Source organism: Sus scrofa, chromosome 6 (genome assembly GCF_054392235.1).
Source record: "Sus scrofa isolate SSC_HxYL_T2T_F1_AM1 chromosome 6, Sscrofa_HxYL_maternal_Yorkshire_Landrace_v2.0, whole genome shotgun sequence".
Lineage (NCBI taxonomy): Eukaryota > Metazoa > Chordata > Mammalia > Artiodactyla > Suidae > Sus > Sus scrofa.
This window is the reverse complement of record NC_139388.1, coordinates 95,682,873-95,699,483: the sequence shown is the minus strand read 5'-3', so window position 1 is coordinate 95,699,483 and position 16,611 is coordinate 95,682,873. Positions and strand designations below refer to the sequence as shown.

General features: G+C 45.0%; 1 protein-coding gene across 3 annotated transcripts; it reads left to right on the top strand.

Annotated features, from left to right (window-relative positions):
• The first annotated feature begins 657 nt into the window (after positions 1 to 657).
• On the top strand, positions 658 to 5,592 carry LOC110261138 (platelet-activating factor receptor-like). 3 transcript variants are annotated; one of them, XM_084963871.1, is made up of 3 exons: positions 658 to 689; positions 1,320 to 1,421; positions 1,962 to 5,592. In XM_084963871.1, exon 3 carries the CDS (start codon positions 1,969 to 1,971, stop codon positions 2,977 to 2,979), a length of 1,011 nt encoding a protein of 336 aa, XP_084819997.1. In that variant the 5' UTR covers positions 658 to 689; positions 1,320 to 1,421; positions 1,962 to 1,968; the 3' UTR covers positions 2,980 to 5,592. The 3 variants fall into 3 exon arrangements, with proteins under 3 accessions (XP_084819997.1, XP_084819996.1, XP_020951531.2); XM_084963870.1 differs by having other exon boundaries at positions 1,284 to 1,421; XM_021095872.2 differs by lacking the exon at positions 658 to 689 and having other exon boundaries at positions 1,070 to 1,421.
• The last annotated feature ends 11,019 nt before the right edge of the window (positions 5,593 to 16,611 follow it).

Sequence of the window (16,611 nt, the reverse complement as noted above, 5' to 3'; positions counted from 1 at the left end):
GAATTGCCCCTCAGCATGAAAATTTTGAAGCCCTCGAAAGTAGAGCCTGGAAACCCTAGGATCCTGGCCTCTTACCATCTCTACCCCTTCCAGGATTCCACAGCCAGCCTGTCTCCAACCAGGACTTTAAGTAAAACCTCTCAGCTGGCATGAAGTCTCTTGTTTATCAAGGCTTGGCCTGTAAGCTGATTAGCAGCTACAGGGCCCCACAAGCTTGGTTGTAGGGCCCACCCGGCAGCTGCAGGAAAGGCAGGGTGCTGGAGAAGTAGGCTGGCCAGCTGGTATAGAGGAGCAGTTGGGATTGACAGCAGCAGGAGTATCTTCGGCGCCAGCAGTGCCTCCTCAGCCCAAGGAGAAGCAGGTCTTAGAAAATGGGCCCTTTTAACCACAGGCTAAACTTTGGCCAGGTCAGCATAAGGACATTCAACTGCAAGGCCTATCTCCCTCTCTGTGCCCCCTTGCCTTGAATTGACACTCCCTTCCCTTGGCACCCTGGCTGCACCCCACAAACCCAGCTCACAGTTGCCACAAGTGGACTCCAGCTGTTGGGCCCATTCTTCATGTCATGTCCTGGGATTAGTTGGTTGATGGGAGGGTCTAGGATGTGTGGGTGGGAGTGGATTCTGCTCTAGCTCAGCTCCTGAAGTCCAGGGCCCCAGAGAGAGCTGTAGCAGCCAGAAGAACAAGCGGTAAGAGAAGAATGATCTGGTGGGATGGCAGGGAGAGGTGCAGGGCGGAGCAGTTGGGAGCTAGAGCCATGGTGGGCAGAGCTGAGAGGGAGGGGGAGATGGAATACACACCCTCAGGGTCCCGGAAAAGACTGGCGCCTGAGAGTGTCAAAGGCAGAAGTACAAACTTTGATATTGGAGGATCCATGTTTGGGGACACCCTAGGAGTGTAACTATGTGCCAGAAATACAAAAAGGACATTGGCTTGTGCACTTACCCCCCTTGGGGAGAGGAGGCATGTGCAAGATGTCTCTGTCTCTAACACTCTGTGTGACTGTGTGGGTGTACACATTTATCCGTGCTGCCTGGAGGGGAAGGGAGCTAATGGTTATGAAGTATCTCTCCAGTGTCAGCCAGTGCTCAAAGTTTTACTCATGTTTTCTCATAATCCTCTCAATAACCCTGTGAGGTAGGAATTTTAATCTCCATTTTACAGCAGAGAAGACAGGTTCAGTGAAGCTGAGTAATTTGCCCAAGGTCACGTGGCAGATAAATGTGTGTATTTAGAATCTGCCTGATTCCCAGGCCTGTGCTCTTTTGCTTTGCTGCCCAAAGTTTCAAATCAAAACCAGGACTTGTTTGTGGTCAAAGACAAGGGAGAAGGAAACAGGCTGGAAGGCCTGAGAGATGTGAAACATTTTCAGCCCTGCACAAGGTGCTCCAGGCAAGCCCCAGGAGAGGACCTTCACCAAGGTAAGTCCAAGGCCACTGTGCATCCCAAGACCGTAATAACTCCATCCATGCCTTGCTTCCCCCCTCCCCCAACTGATCTGGATGGCACATGGAGTGAGCCGAGAAGATTGGGCTTTTTCTGGGAAGGACTCTATATTCCAGCCTAGCTTCTCCATAACTTCCCGTTGGCTCAGCCTTGCTTGGGCTTAATGTACATGCCTGTGCCCCACAAACTGGAACCATACTCTATCTGTGAGGGGCACCTCCACCCTCCCAGTCCCCAAGGTTGGAGATTTCCAAGCCATCTGGGATTCTAGCCTCTTCCTCATTTTCCACATCTTGTCACTATGCCTATTCTACTTCAAATTCACTCTGGAGTCTTTGCCTTCCTCTCCATCCCCTCAAGAACTGCTTGAGCTCGGTTCTCAGCCCTACACATGGGCTTTCGTAGTCTCCTCCCCCTGAAAAGAGAGGACGGGGACAGGGTGAGGGAAGGTGGGATGGGGGGCTTCTTGTGTGGCTAGCCTCCAGAGTGACCGCTTCTCCTCTCGACGGTCCAAGGTCCGAGATGAACAGCAGCGTTGAGGACCTGGGTGTTGGCAGCTGCAGCCCCTGGGACGACCCTGCTCGCTTCATCGTCGTGCCTGCGGCCTACGCCTTAGCGCTGGCCCTGGGGCTGCCGGCCAACGTGGCGGCCCTGGCGGTGTTCGTCCGCAGCGGCCGGCGCCTGGGCCAGGCCCTGCGTCTCTACCTGCTCAACCTGGCCCTAGCCGACGTGCTCTTCACGCTCACGCTGCCGCTGTGGCTCACCTACTACCTTGGCCCGGCCCACTGGCCCTTCCCGGAGGCCGCCTGCCGCGCGGCGGGGGCTGCCTACTACGTGTCCACCTACGCGGCCGTCGCCTTCGCCGCGCTCATCAGCGTGTGCCGCTGCGGCTCGGTGCGCCGGCCCGGGCCCAGGGCGACCGCCCGCTCGGCGCTGCGCCGCCGCGGGCCCGCCCGCGCCGCCTGCGCCGCCGCCTGGCTGGCGGGCCTGGCTTGTGCAGCGCCCTCACTGGCCGCCCCGCACGCGCTGCGCCCCGGACCGGGCGGCTCCGCTCGCTGCCTGGAGCGCGGCTGGGCGCGTGCGGGCCTGGCCTACGCCACCGTGGCCTTCTTCGCTGCCGCCTTCCTGCTGGTGCTCGCGGCCTACGTGAGCCTGGCGCGGGCGCTCGCGGCGCCCTCGGGCCCGGGCCCGGCCCCCACCGGCCCGCACCGGCGCGCGGCCAGGACCATGGTGCTGGGGCTCTTGCTGGTCTTCGCCCTCTGCCTGGCGCCCTACCACCTGCTGCTGGCGCCGTGGGTGGCCGGGCAGGAGGGCGCCGCGGGCCCCGACGGCGGCGGGTGCCGCGCCGCCTCCACGCTCGACGTCCTGCACACTCTCAGCCTAGCACTGCTAAGTCTCAACAGCTGCCTAGACCCGCTCATCTACTGCTTCTCCGTGCGCCGCTTCCGCCAGGACTGCTGGGCGTTGAGCTGCCTCCCGGGAGTGGGGGTGCCCGGGGCGCACGCGGCATCTTTGTCCTCCTCGGCCTCCTAGAGCGGGCCTTGACCTGCTGTCTGCTTCACTACTGCCACCCTCTCAGTGGCGTCCTGGGTGGAGAAAACTCTTTGGAAGGACCTAGAATCCAACCCCGATGCAGCCACATACTAGCCTCGGTAGCTGTAAACCTCTGGGCTCTGACCAAAAGGGAAAGAACATTCTTTGAACCCGAATGTTCCCAAGACTTTGCCAGCTTTTGGATACACATAAATGCGATTGCTTTTTAAATCTCCTGGGATGAAACCCGAGGTCCTTAAAAGGGCCTGAAAGGCCTAACTGGCTTCTGTTTCCCTCTCAGCATCCTCTCATCCTCATCCTCCTTCTTTTCTGCCACCTCTGCCCCTCTCCGCAGCTTAAGTCACCTTCTCGGTCCCTGGAATAGACTTGTTTCCTGCCCTTCAAGGCCTTTGCACCTGACTGCCAGGAATGATATCCTTCTGTCTCCCTTGGTAAATTAATCTCTTTTCCCCCTCACCTCCTCAAAAGCAACTATAGGGAAGGCTTTCTAGACCAGCGCCATACACACCATACCCTAGACTGGATTAGATATGATTGCTCCTTTATAGCTCTTTCCATAATTGCAATCAAGCAATTAATTCTTTTTCTTTTCCTTGGCTGTGGCCCTGGCATGCAGAATTCCTGGGCCAGGGATAGAACCCAGCCACAACAGCACCTGAGCATCAGCAGTGACAATGCTGGATCCTTAACTGGCTGAGTCACCAGGGAACTCCCAATTTTTTTCCCTTTGTTCCTTCTCTTTTCAGAATATATTCATGTTGAGCCATAAGAAAGTGCTGTGTTGTTTTTTTTTTTTAGTCCAAAAACGTCGAATAGTAGCAATTTTGTTTTCATCCAATTCAACTTAAATTCCATGTTTGTCTTATTTACTGCTTGCTACTGTGCATGTAGTAAGACCTCAATATGTCAGAAGAATACATGAAACCTGAATATATCATTAGCTTAACATGCTCAAGGACTCACTCAGACCTTCCAGTCTCTGGTAGATTTTCCTCAAGTGCCTCTGGGATTTTACAAGCTTGTATTACCCAGATGCATTCCTGACCTGGTCCTGATGATTGCTTCCTTCTGCTGTTGCTGGATACCTGCAAGTCTGCCATCACCTCAACTGTGCCAAGACTCCTGTGCCAAGACTTGGTGATAACCAAGCTGGAGATCCGTCCTGCTGTTAGTTGGGATAGGGATCAGCCAGACTCACTGCCTTCTGCTTCGGCTGAGCTGGGACTCTGTCACTGGGTGCAAATCCCTGCCAATGGCTCTGGCCACCAGTGCTTTCCCTCCTTGTATCTTGATGACTCAGCAGTTGGCTTCAAGTGGGGAAGGGAACCACTCTCTCTCCTCAGCCATGCTATTGGGGGCCCCACAGCAAGACTGCTTAGGTCTCAAGGAGTTTACCTTAACAAGGGAGGGCTGCGTGTTCATGTTGCCAAGTTGGCTGGGTTGGGAAGGGTTTACTAATCAGCCACCATGTCTTATGGACCTCAGGCCCTATTGCTGAATTTGCCTTCTAATGGTAAATTTGGTAAATTTCTTTTTAAAAAAATTTATATTATAGTTGATTTCAATGTTCTGTCAATTTCTACTGTATAGCAAAATGAATATAGTTCCCTGTACTGTACAGCAGGACCTTATTTATCCATTCTAAATGTAATAGTTTGTACCTACTAACCCCAAACTCCCAGTCCATCCCAATCCCTCCCCCCTCCCTTTGGCAACCACAAATCTGCTCTCCATGTCTGTGAAACTGTTTCTGTTCTATAGATAGGTTCATATGTGCCATATTTTAGATTCCACATGTAAGTGATATCGCATGGTATTTGTCTTCTTTCTGACTTCGCTTAGTATGAGAATCTTGATGTTGCTGCAAATGGCATTACATTGTTCTCTTTTATGGCTTAGTAGTATTCCATTATGTATATGTACCACATCTTCTTATAAATTCCTTCTTGTAATTTTGATAAATTACCTTTCGTTGGTCCCTAATTCCTCCTTTAAATATTTTCTTTTACATTTTAAAAGTAATGCATGTTTATGAAAATAAGTTCAGTTCCCTTCTGGCACAGCGGGTTAAATATTCAGTGTTGTCACTGCAGTGACCCAGGTCACTGCTATGCCACAGGTTTGATCCACATCCTGCAGGTGTGCCACCACCCCCCGCCTCTGCATAAAGAAATTAAGTTCAAAGCAGTAGAGAACAACGCAAAATAGAAAATAAAGGAATCCCCAGAGGTAACCACTGTTCAGTTTCTTGTGTAGATCTTTCCCGAGGTTTTCTATTGCAGTACAAAATATATATATAGTCAATTTCCTTCAAAAATCCACACATGGGATAGTATTAGAAGGCTATTCTGGGCTTTTCTCTTTTAATATATCTTGTACATCTTTTTATATCAGCACATATAGATCTACCTCATTCTTCTTAACAGATGCAGAGTATTTATTTCACTCGATTGGTCCCCCTGTTGATGGACAGTTGTTTCCATTATTTTACTGTGATACACAATGATGCAATGAGTGTTCTTGTCCACAAATCTTTGCCCACTTCCAAGTCTGTAGAATAAATTCCTGGCAATAAAATTGCTGTCTCAAAAAGTATGTGTATGCACTTAAATTGCTTAATTACATCACCAATTTCCCTCCCAAAGTGTGGCACCAATTACATACCCATCCATAGCATGTAACCATCCCCATTTTACCACACCCTCAGGGGGACTGGATATTATCACCTGCCTCCTTCTTGAATCTGAACTCTTGTCTGCATTTCAACTCTGAGCATGGTTAACTTGTTTCTTTTTCCTAGAAGGCTTCTCAGTCTCCTCCATAGCTATTGGAAACCCAGTGGGGCGGGGGAGTGGGAAAAGAAAGGGCAGAGCCTGAGACCTCACACCAGCCAAACCCTAGTGTATCTGGCTTCCTGGAGAAATTAACCTGAAAGCCCAAATACACACTGATAGGTCCACAGTAGTTGTTGTCTCTCCTTTCTTGGAAATTAGGTTGGCTTATTTCATGCAGTGCTGACCATCATCTCAGGCCAAGGCCAGGAGACAGCCTGGGCCCACATCACTTCACTTGGTCAGGTGGAAAGAATTGCTCAGCCCCACAGGCTGTGCAAATCTGGGTTTCTGAGAAATGATCCTGTGTCCACACTAGAGCCTGCTGAATCTCCTGAGGCTGAGTTTGATTCTGTCCAAATAAAAAATGATCCCCTGTGGCATCATCCTTCCCTGTAGTCTTGTACTGTCTTCCTTTTGATGTGACTTTTCCCTTAGTAAACTTGTCAGTTCCCTTTGGGAAATGTTTAGCTTAGTCTTCTGTGTTTGACCTGGAGAAAAAGAATTTGAGAGTTGATTGCCTCTGGGAGGACAGACACAGTGGAAGGACAGCCTCTGTCTGGAGTTACAGTGTGTGGGAATTACCCTCCTCTCTCCTTGTTGACTCAGGAGAGTAGAAACCTGGGGTGAGGACCCAGAGGCAAAGAGCCTGAGGTATGAGAGAGAGCAGATGTTTTGTACTGTCAATCCTTTTGGATTCTTGGTTACCTTACTTATTCTAAACTTTCAAAAATTTGACCAAAGACCTTCCCTCAATCCAGGATGGAGAAGAGTGAGCCTAGGTTGGTCCTTGATTAGATGCCAGACACCGTCTTTCTCTAGGATCCAGGAAAAACTCATCTGTCAACTGTTTTCAGCAGGTAGGGGGAGTCTAGGGTGTGTTTTCAGTATGCCCAAGACCCCTCCTCCTCCTGATAGGGCCAAGGATAGCCAAATCCTGCCCCTGCCCACCCAGGCCACACCCTGTGGCTGTGAGGTCCTAAAGTGGCAGGGGGAAGTTGCTCCTGACACAGAGAGGAGAGCCTCCCTTTTCTTTTGGACCTGCTCTTTCTCTCAGCTCAATTACAGTCCAGATCTCTGAACCCCGCCGAACCCTGTTCCTGCCTTTGGCTAGGGCTGCTCCAGGTTCTTGGCTCTGCACACACTTGCTTGGGGTCCATCAGAAAGCCCTCCATCCTCTGTGACCCTGTGTGCTCTTCCTGAGTCCTCACCTCCACACCAGGCCACACCTGTTCCCTCTGCCTCTGTAGGGAAGCCTGTCAGACTGCAGCTTTTTTGTTGTTGTTGGGGGGCCACACCTGTGACATATGGAATTAATTTCCCAGGCTAGGGGTCGAAGCAGAGCTTCAGCTGCTGGCCTACACCACAGCCACAGCAACACAGGATCCAAGCCACATCTTTGACCTACACCGCTACTCATGGCAATGTCGGATCCTTAACCCACTGAGCGGGGCCAGGGATCTGACCATGTCCTCATGGATACTAGCTGGGTTTGTTACCTCTGAGCCACAACAGGAACTCCTAGTTATTTTATTCTTCAGCTCTCTTTGGTGCTTCTATTCTAATTCTTTGTTGAAATGCTCATTGTATTCATCCATTCTTCTCCCAAGTTCAGTGAGTAACTTTATGGTCACTACCTTGAACTATTGGGTAGGTTGCTTATCTTCACTTTGTTTAGTTCTTTTTATGTGGTTTGTTTTGTTCTCTTATTTGGAACATATTCTTCTGTCTCCTTATTTTGCCCTATTCTCTGTTTTATTTCTATGTATTAGGTAGGACAGTTATATTTCCCAATCTTGGAGGAGTGGCCCCATGTAGGAGATGACCTATGGGGCCCAGTAGCATGCTCTCCTCTGGTCACCAGGACTATATATTCTAGGGCTGCCCCTATGTGGGCTTCATGAGCTCTTGTGCTGTGATGAGGCCAACTACTGTGGACAAGAATGGTAGGGGAGTTTAGTGCCTGGCCCAGTTGTATGCCAGGCTCTTGTGATGGCTGTGTCCTCACTGGAGGGCAGAATAGACTTCCTGTGTAGCTGGTTGTGGGGCCTGGGGGAGGGGAAATTTGGGCTGGCGCCAGCCTACAAGTAGGTGGGACCAGGTCCCCAGCACTAATAGTCTAGAGGGAGGATTCCAAAATAGTGCTTGCCAGCACTGGTGTTATTGCAGTGGAATGAACTCGCCAAAATGGCTGCTGCCAGCATCTCCATCCCTAGGGGAGAGTCTCAGTTGCTTCTTTCCTCTTAGGAAGGCACTCAGGACCAGCAATGGGTCTGACCCAGGTTCCTTTCAAACCAATGCCGCTGTACTTGGATTCATGGCACGTGAGGTTTTTAGAGCAGAGTCTCTGTTTCTTATAGCCTTCTGGCTCTGCTGAAAGTTCCACTAATTTTCAAAGTCCACCTTGTCCATCTCCCTCTAAATATTTTCTAATTTTCCTCATGATCTCTTCTTTGATCCATTTGTTGTTTAAAAGGGTATTGTTGGAGTTCCTGTTGTGGCTCAGCTGGTTAAGAACCCGACTAGTATCCATGAGGATGCAGGTTTGATCCCTGGCCTCTCTCAGTGGGTTAAGGATCTGGCATTGCTGCAAGCAAAGATTGCAAATGCAATTCGGATCCCGTGTCACTGTGGCTGTGGTGTAGGCTGGCAACTGCAATTCCAATTCAACTTCTAGCCCATGAACTTCCATATGCCACAGGTGTGGCCCTAAAAAGAAAAAAAGTGTATTTTTTACTCTCCACAACTTTGTACCTTTTCCAGTTTTACTTTTGTTATTGATCTGTAACTCACCCTTTTGTGGCCAGAGAGATACTTTGTTGATATCTATTTTTAAAAATCTAGTGAGACTTAATTTGTGGCCTAACATATAGTCTATCTTGAAAAATAGCCCATGTGTACTTGAGAAGAGCATGTATGCTGTTGTTGATAGAGTGTTCTGTACATGTCTGTCTGTTAGATCATTTTGGTTTATTGTGGTGTTTAAGTCTTCTATTTCTTTACTTCTTCTTTTTTTTTTTTTTTTTTTTTTTTTGTCTTTTGTTGTTGTTGTTGCTATTTCTTGGGCGGTTCCCAGGCTAGGGGTCGAATCGGAGCTGTAGCCACCGGCCTACGCCAGAGCCACAGCAACGCGGGATCCGAGCCGCGTCTGCAACCTACACCACAGCTCACGGCAACGCCGGATCCTTAACCCACTGAGCAAGGGCAGGGACCGAACCCGCAACCTCATGGTTCCTAGTCGGATTCGTTAACCACTGCGCCACGACGGGAACTCCTGTTTCTTTACTTCTGTCTGGTTGTTCCATCCGTTATTGAGAGTGAGGTATCAAAATCTTTAACTATTATTGTAAAACTCTCTAGTCCTCCCTTCAATTCTTTTAGTTTTTACGTCACATATTTTGATTGTCATTAGGTGGTAAAACTTATAATTGTTCTGTCTTCTTGCTGTATTAAACCGTTTAGTAACATATAATGTCCTTTTTGTCTCTTGCAAACTTTTAAAATTTAAAGTTTATTTTGTCCGATATAAGTATAAACATTCTTGTGCTCTTTGGTTACTATTGCATGAAATATCATTTTCCATATATTCATTTTCAGCCTGCTTGTGTCTTTCTTTGTCAGGTGAGTCTCATGTAAATAGCATATAGTTAGGTCATGTGTTTTTATCCATCTTATTAAACTCTGTCTTTTGATTGGAGAGTTTAATTTAGTTCCATTTAAAGTAATTATTGTTACTCACATCTGTCATTGTGCTATTTTGTTTTCTATATGCCTTCCAGCATTTTTGTCCCTCATTTGTTGCATTGCTGTCTTCTTTTGTGTTCAGTTGTTTTTCTAGTGAAATATTTAGATTTCTTTTTCATTTCCTTTTATGTATATTCTAGGGCTATTTTCTTTGTGGTTTCCATGGGGATTACATTTAACATCCTAAAATTATAACATTGTAATTTGTATTTATACCGGCTTAACTCCAATAACATAAAAACTTTGCTCCTTTATACTGCAGTCCTCATCCCTTGCAGTTGTTGATGTCATAAAATTGTATCTTTATACAGTGCATGCTCAAAAACATAAACTATTAGTTCTTTTAAATGCATTAGTATCCTAAATTTTATAGAAAATAAGATTTGGAGTTACAAACCAAAAGTACAGTAATACCAGCTTTTACACTAATAATTGTTTTTAAAAATGTATTTGTCTCTTAAAATCATGTAGAAAACAAACAAAATACAGTTTTAAGCCATTGTTACAATAATAATTACTTTTGTAATTGACCATGTGGAGTTCCTGTCTTGGCTCAGTGGTTAATGAACCCGACTAGTCACCACGAGGTTGCGGGTTCGATCCCTGGCCTTGCTTAGTGGGTTAAGGATCTGGCATTGCCGTGAGCTGTGGTGTAGGTTACAGACACGGCTTGGATCCCACATTGCTGTGGCTGTGGCTGTGGCTGGCAACTACAGCTCTGATTGGACCCCTAGCCTGGGAACCTCCGTATGTTGCAAGTGTGGCCCTAAAGTAATGGTAATAATAATTAGAAAATAATAATAATAATAATTGACCATGTGTTTGCCTTTACTGATATCTTTATTTTTCCATAAAGCTTCAAGTTACTATCTAGTGTCCTTTCATCTCACCTTGTAAGAAGCCCTTGAGCAGATATAGTGGTAACAATCTCCTTTAGCTTTTGTTTAACTGAATATCTTTATTTTATTTTATCCCACATTTTTGAAGGACAGTTTTGTCAATATAAGATTCTTAGTTGACAGTTTTTTTCTTTTAGCACTTTAAATATATTGGCCACTCTCATAAGTTTTGGTGAGAAATTTGCTGATAATCATATTGGCATTCCTTTGTATGTGACAAGTCATTCCTCTCTTGCTGCTTTCAAGATTCTCTCTCCCTGTCTTGATCTTTTGAAAGTTTGATTATAATGTGTCTCAGGTTTTTTTGTTTGTTTGTCTGTTTTGTTTTGTTTTGTTTTAGTTTAGATCTTACATGGAGATCGTTGGAAGTCTTGGATGTTTATATTTGTGTGTTTCATCATATTTGGGTAGTTTTCAGCTAGAAGTTCTTCAAATATTCTCTCTGCCCCTTTGTCTCTCTCCACTCCTTCCCATGATGCATATGTTGGTCCAAATGATAGTGTCCCACAGATCTGATGGATTGTTTTTTTTTTTTTTTGTCTTTTCTAGGACTGCACCCACGGCATATGGAGGTTCCCAGGCTAGGGATTGAATCGGAGCTGTAGCCGCTGGCCTACGCCAGAGCCACAGCAATGCGGGATCCGAGCTGCGTCTGCAACCTACACCACAGCTCACAGCAACGCCGGATCCTTAACCCACTGAGCAAGGCCAGGGATCAAACCCGCAACCTCATGGCTCCTAGTCGGATTCGTTAACCACTGTGCCACGACGGGAACTCCCTTTTTTTTTTTTTTGTCGGATTGTTCACTTTTCTGCAGTCTTTTCTCTTTCTGTTCCTCAGCCCCAATAATTTCTATTGTCCTATCTTCAAGTTCATTAATATTCTTCTGCCTGCTCAAATCTGCTTTTGAATTCCTCTAGTGAATTTTTTATTTCAGTTATTGTACTTTGCATCTTCAGAATCTCTTTTTGGTTTCTTTTAGATTTTCAGTCTCTTTATTGGTATTTTCATTTTGTTCATACATTGTTTCCTTGATTTACTCCACATCTTCCTTTAGTTCCTTGAGCATCTTTTTTTCTTTTTAGGGCTGCACCTATGGCATATGGAGGTTCCCAGGTTAGGGGTCCAATTGGAGCTCCAGCTCCTAGTCTACTACACTGTCACATCAATGCCAGATCTGAGCCTCTGCAACCTACACCACAGCTTATGGCAGTGCTGGGTCTTTAACCCACCGAGCAAGGCCAGGGATCGAACCCACATTCTCATGGATACTAGGGATTCCTAACCCACTGAACCACAATGGGAACTCCTTTTGAGTATCTTTGAGGAAGTTATTTTAAAGTCTTTGTCTAGTATACCATTGGTTGTTTTTTTTTTGTTTTTTTTTTTTGTTTTTTTGTCTTTTTGCCTTTTCTAGGGCAGCTTCCGCGGCACATGGAGATTCCCAGGCTAGGGGTCTAATTGGAGCTGTTGCCGCCAGCCTACCAGAGCCACAGCAACACGGGATCCAAGCCGTGAATGTGAGCTACACCACAGCTCATGGCAACGCCGGATCCTTAACCCACTGAGCAAGGCTAGGGATCAAACCCACAACCTCATGGTTCCTAGCTGGATTCGTTAACCACTGCACCGGGACGGGAACTCTCCATTAGATCTTTTTTAGGAATAGTTTATATTGGTTTTTCTTCCTTTGAATGGGCCTCACTTTCCTGTTTCTTTGTATGCCTAGTGATTTTTTGCTGAGCACTGTACTTTTGATCTAATAATGTAGTAACACAGGAAATTAGATTCTTCCCCTTTGCCAGGGTTTTCTGGTTTTTGTTTTTTTATTTTTTGGCCACACTGCAGCATATAGAGTTCCCAAGCCAGGGCTCAAATCTGAGCCACAGATGCAGTCTACACCACAGCTGTGGCAATGTCAGATCCTTTTACCCTCTCTGTGGGGCCAGGGATAGAACCTGTGTCTTGGCACTACAAAGACACTGCTGATCACATTGCACCACAGTGGGAACTCCTCTGGGTTTTTGTTTATTTTTTCATTTTTGTTTTTGTAATTTTTTTTTGCCACACCTGTGGCACACAGAAGTTCCAGGCTAGGTATCAAGCCCACACCACAGCTGTAACCAGAGCCACAGCAAGGACAATGCTGGAGCCTTAACCCACTGAGCCATGAGGGAACTCCTTGTTTTTGTTTTTATAATTGTAGGCTGTCTCTGTGCTGGTGATCAGCCTGAGTTGTAAACTAAATGCATTTTTAGATAGTTTCTGAGGCTTTTTGTCGAAGTGTGTGGTCACTTCCTTTCTTTTCATGTAAATGCAATTGCTTTTGTGTGTCCTTGTCTTATTTATTTATTTATTTTTATGGCTGCACCCACAGCATATGGAAGTTCCTGGTCTGGGGACTGAATCCAGGCTGTAGCTGTAACCTATGCCACAGTTGCAGCAATGCCAGATCTTTAACTCACTGCACATGGCATGGGGACTGAACTCATGCCTCCACAGTGACTCAAGCTGCTGCAGTTGGATTCTTAACCCGCTCCATCAAATGTCCTTTCTTTTTTTTTCTCTTTTCTTTTTAGGGCTGCACCTGTGGCATGTGGAAGTTCCCAAGGCTAGGGGTTGAATTGGAGTTGTAGCTACCAGCCTACGTCACAGCCAAGGGTTCCAAGCTGTGTCTGCAACCTACACCGCAGCTCGTGGCAACATCTGAACCTTAACCCACTGAGCAAGGCCAGGGATTGAACCTGTATCCTCATGGATACTAGTTGGGTTCATAACCCCCTGAGATGCAACAGGAACTCTGAAATGCTCTTTTCTTTAATGTCTGGCTCCCAAAAGAGAAAAAGGGGAAAGTGAGGGTGGGAAAAAAGGCCACTAGCTCTTTAAATCCCCTGAAAGTCACTTCAGTCAAGGAGGAGGGTCTTGCAACAATGAAGGGAAGTGCAACAACATCACCTTCCTTTGTCTGTACCTCTGTAATCGGAAGCAATTAACAACCAGAGCATGGATCTCCTGTATTTCACCGACAGGATCATTTTTGCTACTACATGCTATATGCACACTGCTCCAGGAATATATGCACAACTGCCTGCCACCTGACTGAGTGGTGGGTATGGGTCACTTATTATGCTAAGAGCTGAAATAGACCAAAATTAACCATAATTTACTGCTGAGGTTTTCCCAAGAAATTGGGAGTCTTCAACAGACTCCAGAGCACCAAAGTTGTTACAGCAGACATATTCTGCCAGTGAAATTGTTGTCTAGATGGTAGACAGATTCCTGGAACTTCCTCCTTTATCATCCTCCCAGAGTCCTCCCCAGCAACAAACTGTTATTACATATATTGTGAACTACTAGAAGAAAATATAGAAGTCAAAAATAGCTATTGCATCATTAATACCTATTGCTAGAAGAACAATATTTTATTGGGATATACTTTATAGTCAGTAAAGGGCACAAATATTGTGTACAAATCAATAAATTATTACATATGTATTTGGTATCCAGGTGAAGATACAAAAACTTCCAGTATCCTATCAAGTTTTCCTTATGTACTGTGTCACTTAATATCTCCCAAGAGACAACCACTATTCTAAATTCTATCACTGTACAGTAGTTTTGTCTGTACTTTATATTAAAATGAAATCATGCATACTATATATAGAAGGTTCTAGAGATGTGATAAAAAATGATTAAAGCTAATGAATGAATTCGGTAAAGTTGCAGGATACAAAATTAATATACAGACATCTGTTGTGTTTCTATACATTAACAGCAAACTATTAGAAAGAGAAATTAATAAAATAATCTCATTTACAATTCCATCAAAAATAATAAAATATCTAGGAATAAATCTAACTGAGAAGGTGAAATACCTGTATTCAGAAAGTTATCAGACATTGATGACAGAATTGAAGATGACATAAACAAATGGAAAGATACACCATGTTGGGAGTTCCTGCTGTGGCGCAGCAGTTAACAAATCTGACTAGTATCCATGAGGTTGTGGGTTCGACCCCTGGCCTTGCTCAGTGGGTTAAGGATCCGGCATTGCCATGAGCTGTGGTGTAGGTCACAGATGTGGCTTGGATCCCCAGTTGCTGTGGCTCTGGCATAGGCTGGTGTCTACAGTTCTGATTAGACCCCTAGCCTGGGAGCCTCTATGTGCCACGGGAGCAGCCCTAGAAATGGCAAAAAGACAAAAAAACAACAACAAAAAAAGATATACCACATTCACAGATTGGAAGAATTAATATTGTTAAAATGAACATTTTGCCCAAGGCAATTTATAGATAAATGCAATCCCTACCAAATACCAAAATACAAAAAACACTAAAGGCATTTTTCATAGTACCAGAACAAATAACTTTAAAATTTGTAAGGAAACACAAAAGACCAAAAAAAAAAAAAAAAAAAAAAAAAAAAAGGCTGAGGTGATCACACTCCCTGGTTTAAAACTATACTACAAACTATAGTAATCAAAACAGTATGGCACTGGCACAAAAACAGACACATCGACCAATGGAATAAAATAAAATCCCAGAAATAAACCCATGTTTTATGTTCAATTAATCTAAACAAAGGAGACAAAAATATACAACAAGGGAAAGACAGCTTCAATAAATGGTGTTGGAATACTAGACAGCCATATGCAAAAGAATCAAACTGAACTACTCTCTCACACTGTATACAAAAACAAACTTAAAATGAATTAAAGACTTACATGTAAGGCCTGAGACCTTAAAACTCTTAGAAAAAAACAGGAAGTATGTTCTTTGACATTGGTCTTAGCAATATTTTGGGGGACGTATCTCCTCAAGCAAGGGAACCAAAAGCAAAAATAAACAAAGTGGGACTACATAAAACTAAAAAGCTTTTGCACAGTGAAGGAAACGATCAACAAAACAAAAATACAGCTTACTGAATGGGTGAAGATATTTGCAAGTGATATATCTGATAAGAGGTTAATATCAAAAATATGCAAAGAATTTCTACAACTCAACATAAAAATAAAACCAAACAGCTCGATTTAAAAATGGGCAGGAGTTCCCATTGTGGCACAGTGGAAACGAAGCTAACTAGGAAACATGAAGTTGCAGGTTTCATCCCTGGCCTCGCTCAGTGGGTTAAGGATCTGGCATTGCCATAAACTGTGGTTTGGGTCACAGATGCAACTTGGATCTGGCATTGCTGTGGCTATGGCATAGGCTGGCAGCTGTAACCCGCATTCGACCCCTGGCTTGGGAACTTCCATATACCATGGGTGTGGCCCTAAAAAGTAAAATAATAATAATAATAATAATAATTAAAGCTCAGTGAAAACAAAAACACAGCATATAAGACATAGTAAATGCAGTGCTAAAGGGGAAATTTATAGGTATAAATATTACTTAAAAATACTAGAAATATATCAAATCAACAACTTAAATTTACAACTTAAGGAAATAGAAAAGGAATAACAAACTGAACCCAAAGCAAGCAGAATGAAGAAGGCTATAAATATTAAACCATAAATAGGTGAAATGGAAAATAAAAAACAATAGAGAAAAATTAACGAAACCAAAGTTGTTTCTTTGAAAAGATTAACCAAGTTGACTGAACTTTATCCTTTAGCTAAATGGATTAAGAAAATAAGTGAAGGGAGTTCCTGTCTTGGCTGGTGCAGTGGTTAATGAATCTGACTAGGAACCAAGAGGTTGCAGGTTTGATCCCTGGCCTTGCTCAGTGGGTTAAGGAGCGGTGTTGCTGTGAGCTGTGGTGTAGGTTGCAGACGTGGCTCAGATCCTGTGTTGCTGTGACTCTGGCATAGGCCAGCAGCTCCAGCTCCAATTGGACCCCTAGCCTGGGAACCTCCACATGCCATATGCCGCAGGAGCGGCCCTAGAAAAAAGACAAAAAAAAAAAAAAAAAAAGAAAATAAGTAAAGAGTTCCCTTGTGGTACAGTGGGTTAAGGATCCAGCATTGTCACCACAGTGGCCCAGGTCTCTACTGTGGTGTAGGTTTGATTCCTGACCTGGAAACTCCCACATGCCATGGGCACGGCCAAAAAAAGAAAGAAAAAAAAAAAAAAGAGAAATTCAAATTACTAATTAATTACTATTGAAGCATTCAAATTCAGATATGAAAGTGGGGACA

What these genes read in the sequence shown, in the direction of transcription:
- LOC110261138 (XM_021095872.2), top strand. Translation starts at nt 1,222, where the DNA reads ATGTGTGTATTTAGAATCTGCCTGATTCCCAGGCCTGTGCTCTTTTGC. An exon ending in AGGAGAGGACCTTCACCAAG is followed by an intron (nt 1,422 to 1,961) that starts GTAAGTCCAAGG and finishes CGACGGTCCAAG; the next exon opens with GTCCGAGATGAACAGCAGCG.